At 30.0% G+C, this 4,720-nt stretch overlaps 1 protein-coding gene across 1 annotated transcript; it reads right to left on the reverse strand.

The window, feature by feature from the left end:
• Positions 1-1,201: 1,201 nt before the first annotated feature.
• LOC8258903 (protein C2-DOMAIN ABA-RELATED 4) lies at positions 1,202-3,766 on the reverse strand. The gene is made up of 3 exons (XM_002533964.4): positions 3,370-3,766; positions 2,538-2,633; positions 1,202-1,625 (listed from the first exon to the last, which is right to left on the reverse strand). The coding sequence occupies exons 1-3, from the start codon at positions 3,490-3,492 to the stop codon at positions 1,335-1,337; spliced, it is 510 nt and encodes a 169-aa protein (XP_002534010.1). The 5' UTR covers positions 3,493-3,766; the 3' UTR covers positions 1,202-1,334.
• Between the last annotated feature and the right edge of the window lie 954 nt (positions 3,767-4,720).

Consider the following 4,720-nt stretch of genomic DNA (forward strand, 5'->3'; position numbering starts at 1 on the left):
ATAATTTTTTAAAATACGGTACATAATGTAATTTTCTCATAAATTAATAGTTTATATTTTACTGGGTAAATAATAGGTCCATACAAAGGTTTAGACATGAGTATGCATCTCAACCCATTAATAATTTTTTTTAATTATATTTTTTAACATAATTTATTAATTAATAAGCCAATTTCTTAATTATAAAATAATTCTTAATCAATAAAATCATATATTAATTACATTTATAATATTAATTATATATAAAAATAAATGATTTTCTTAAATAATTTCATATTTATTACATTAATAAAATCTTAAAATTTTAGAAATCTTATTGAAGAAGATAATTAAAAATACTTAAAATTATTATTATTTTCTAAAATATGACAAATAATTACAAGATATTAGAACTTTTATTAATTTTTTTATAAACTCATTTTATATTATTATTTATAATTAAAATAAAAATAACATATATAAATAATTAATTTTTTATTAATTTTAACTCAAATGTTAACAGGATCTACAATGGCTTAGCCCATTCCATAGCCTGTCAGGTTTTTGACTGTCAACAGGCCTTCTGGAGGGCTCTCTTTTCTTCTTGTACAGATTATTTCATCTATGAGTGAATTCTATCTGATGGGTATATAATAATAATAGTCAACAGAGAGTACCTGTTGCGCAACCCAAATCCAACACTTCCACTGAATGAAGCCTGTTTATTTTGTATTGGCTTTGTTCTTCTCTCCATTTTCCATGTCCTTGGAATAGCTGCTTGAGCTCAGTTTGCTTGCTTCAGTAATATGAATGTTTACTATTGGATTAAGCATTTTCTTTTTTCTTTTTTCTTTTTATCTGTATTTTTTGTGTTAGTTTATTTTCTTTTTTCTTTATTATTTGCATTTGTACATTACAAATAAGTCTTTAGATGTGATTTGTTATTGATGTTTAGTTTTTCTTATTTTGGGTAGAAATTTATGGGTCTTACTTTCCAAGTTTTTGTAATCTCATAATAAGAATAAAGTGTTTTCAAATAGAATGTGTTCTATCGTCAATCTTAAGTTTCTATCTCCCTGCAATATTGAGTAATTTTAGCAATTTTCTTTTGTACGCATCCTAATTGTGTTTGTAAATGTTTAACCAAATTTTCCCTCTAAAAAATATAAGATGGAGATTACAATACCATCAGTGCTGAGAGATGCAATGACAGAATAGATAATTGAGTAAAATAAGCAATTCAAATAGCATTTCAACTAAAATCCAAGTATTTTCACACTAACAATCAAAGAAATCAGTCTAATTTATGACACTCTTGAACTCTTATATGTACATTTTGCAGTGATAAGTTCAGTCTACAAACCCCTAGAACCTGGAATATCAATCCACTGAAGCTGGAGTTCTATTTCACCACATTCTACATTTCGCAGTCTAAGAAATAAGTTCTGAACCACCTTGCCATCAACCCAGAGAACATGGCTTTCTTCAGCTAAGCAATTTTCCCTACTTGGTTGAATTCTTGTGATTATGGTTCCGCTTGGCAGGCCTTGAAGGTGCATCTTTAGAGCCTCTAGGAATGGATGGATATCGAACTCTGCATCTCCCATTTTGTCATCTCGGCTGAAAGTGTCTCTGTCGTAAACTCCCTGCATTTATCATAGAAAGAAGTACTTCAACAATGCTACACATTTCAGGGAACAGCAAATAGAAGAACTTGTTTACACATTCTGTTCTGACTTAACAAGTTGGCTATAATACTACTCTACTGAAACTCTCCGGGCCCCAATTATGTATGCATACACTCACAAAAGAAGAACCTCAGTTGCTGTTTGGCGAAGATTTTCTCATACCTTCCCACTTCTTTCTCTTTCTCACATTTTTAGCCACATGACCCCATATAATCTAAACCTGATTCATTTCGCTTGATGCATCTATGTGACAAGAAGATTATGGTTTTGAGCTGTGAAAATTGCACTCTGTGACATAAACATTTTTCACTTAGTTTCTTTCTGGTCATAAAATTTTATTTTATTTCATTTCAATCATTCAATTTCAATTTTAGTTATAATTTAATTACTTTGTCAATAAAAAAATGACATGTCACATTTTCTCTACTAATTACTCTTTTTCCATTGCTTATTTTGCCACATGTCAATCTTTTATTCATAAAATTACTAAATTGAAATACGATTAAAATTAAATAATTATGATAAAATAATTAAAATTTTATGACCAAAATAAAACTAAGTGTAGAATTCAATGACCATTTTGTATCACTGGATGACAAGTATTCCCCAGCCACACACAAGGTTGCTGTGTCCTGGCATGCCCTTTTTAAGATAAAACCAAAGATCTAGATGTGCAGAAATTCTTGGCCTCAAACATCCATCAAGCCAAGACATGTATTCTTTAATAGCTAACTTCCAATTCTGGTATTGAATAAACACAGCTTTTTTTTTTCTTTCATTTTTAAGCATGAAAAGTGAACCTGGTTACCATTGATCTCCAATAGCTAAAAAAATATAGTACAAAATGTGAAAAAGGACTGTAATACTCACAATCTTGACTGGAAGATTTGGGTTGCTAATCGAAAGAGTTAAGTCTTCATTCCACTCAGGATTGATATTTTTCTTCACCACACGAGTCTTCAGTTTCTGCAAAAGGCCAAATTTTTCTAAACATCACTGAAATTCAAATTAGAGAAGTCACAACTTTCTTCAGTTGACAATATCTGTTCTAAGAAAAAACAAAATCAGTTCTTTTCAGTTTTGTCTTTCTGGTTTGGGAGAAACAAAGAAAGTGTACTTTCATACAAGGAGAGAGTTTATCAGCCTTGTAAACACACCAAAAACAAAAGGTAAAGAAAAACCAAGCAACCTATTTTAAAGATTAGACTTAAAACTGGATTAAGGAGGAAAATTAGACCATAAAGATTAAAGTTTCAACAATAAGTACTTTTCATTTTGCTCTAGAAAAGAAAAGTATCAATCTTGCTGATGATCAGTCCTAGTCTCCACAATCAAAGGCTTAGTAAACCAATAAGCATCCTGCTCTTCCTAAAGACTTTAAGCTAATTTGAAAAAGCAGCAAAAGAGAATCTACAAAAGATTGAATTGAATCTTCCTTTCAAATATTGGTTTTCAAAATAGTGGAAGCCAAATAATTCACGCAACTCCAGAAAAAACATTAGTATTAAATTAAAGGACCAAACTCTTTAAGAAACAGAAAGAACAGTAAACAATTCAAAGCGATTACAAACATCAAGAAACTCAAAAACCAAGAAAACCCAGAAGCCAGAACGATCAAAGAAGCACAACAAAAGAATTCTACCAAAAAAGGGGAAAAAAAAAAACAGAAAACACAAGAAACAGAGAAAGAAAAAAGACTGACCTGTTTGCCCAACTTGACCACAATATAAGGGTCACTGGTCAGGACATCTCTGATGGCAAGATTAACTCCTCTGTGAACATGGATTCTGAGAAGACCCATCAAGCTCTCAATGTTGGAGGACATGATATTTGATTTAAGCAGTAAAAGATAGAGCTGAAAAGGGAAGAGGGGTGTTTCTTGTCTTCCTGTTTTTGCAAGTGATGACTGGAGAGAGATAGGTTGCTGTTGTTCTATTCTATAAATGCAATGAGGTATTAATGCATAAGCTTTTGTGTGTCTATTTATATCCACTCAGTCCCACCGGTATTCATTCACCAATAACCCCAAGGTCTTATTCTAAGAAGCTGCTGATATATCTGTGTCAAATTCTCAACTCCGCAAACGTAATTCGTTTCTTTTTCTTTTCTTTAGATTTATATGCAACACAAAACTAAATTGAATAATGTTTTATTGTCTATAACAATTTGCCAAATTGGATTGTTTTCTTTTGATGACTAAGTTTTAGTGCTTTTTAATATTGAAAATAATAATAAAAACGTATGAATATATAAAAATAAAAGGAAAATCTAGTTTTTTCTTTAAAAAAAATAATTATTAACTGAGAGGTGTGTCTACAAAATAGACCAGCTATGTAATTACAGATTCAAAATAATTATTTTATCACTTTTTATGGGAAGTAACAGAAGGAATTAATTAGTGACGCGTTTGGTTAGATTGGACTGTTTCAGTAATTTTGGATTTTACGAGTAATTCAAACTCTTAAGTTAATAATTAATAATTTCCGGCTCTGCGTAATCAGGATTACTTGGAGGGGGAGAAGACAACCGTTGACTTGGCAATAAATGGGTATTTAGGAATTTGGGTCGGGTCGGGTGGTGGCTGCGACATAGGGATTTGGGCTGGTAGTGCGACAAAATTGACGAGAAAACCCAAGAGCCTAAAAGCAGCACTCTGTTTTGTTTGACCAATAAAAAACAGTTGTGTTGATGGATGTTGGCCGATGGAGAAGGTGCAGTTCACCTCGTGCCTCAATTCTGCTCCTTTAACTAAAATTTTAGATGAATAACATGAACATAAAATTCGTTCCTTCCATCCAATTTTAATAAGCTATTTTTTTTATTGCAAATATAAATTGAATTTTAATTATTAATTTAATTATTAAATATTTAAAATATTTAAATATAAATATTTATAATTCTATTCAATATTAAAATTTTAATATAATTTTTTATTTAAATTTCAAAAATTATATATAAATTGACAAGTCTATTAATATTTAAATTGTTAGGTTACACTAAAAAACCTATTAAAAATAATTTAATAAAAAATAATTAAAAATAGTAGTGTTAAT

The sequence above is a fragment of the Ricinus communis genome, chromosome 5 (genome assembly GCF_019578655.1).
Source record: "Ricinus communis isolate WT05 ecotype wild-type chromosome 5, ASM1957865v1, whole genome shotgun sequence".
Lineage (NCBI taxonomy): Eukaryota > Viridiplantae > Streptophyta > Magnoliopsida > Malpighiales > Euphorbiaceae > Ricinus > Ricinus communis.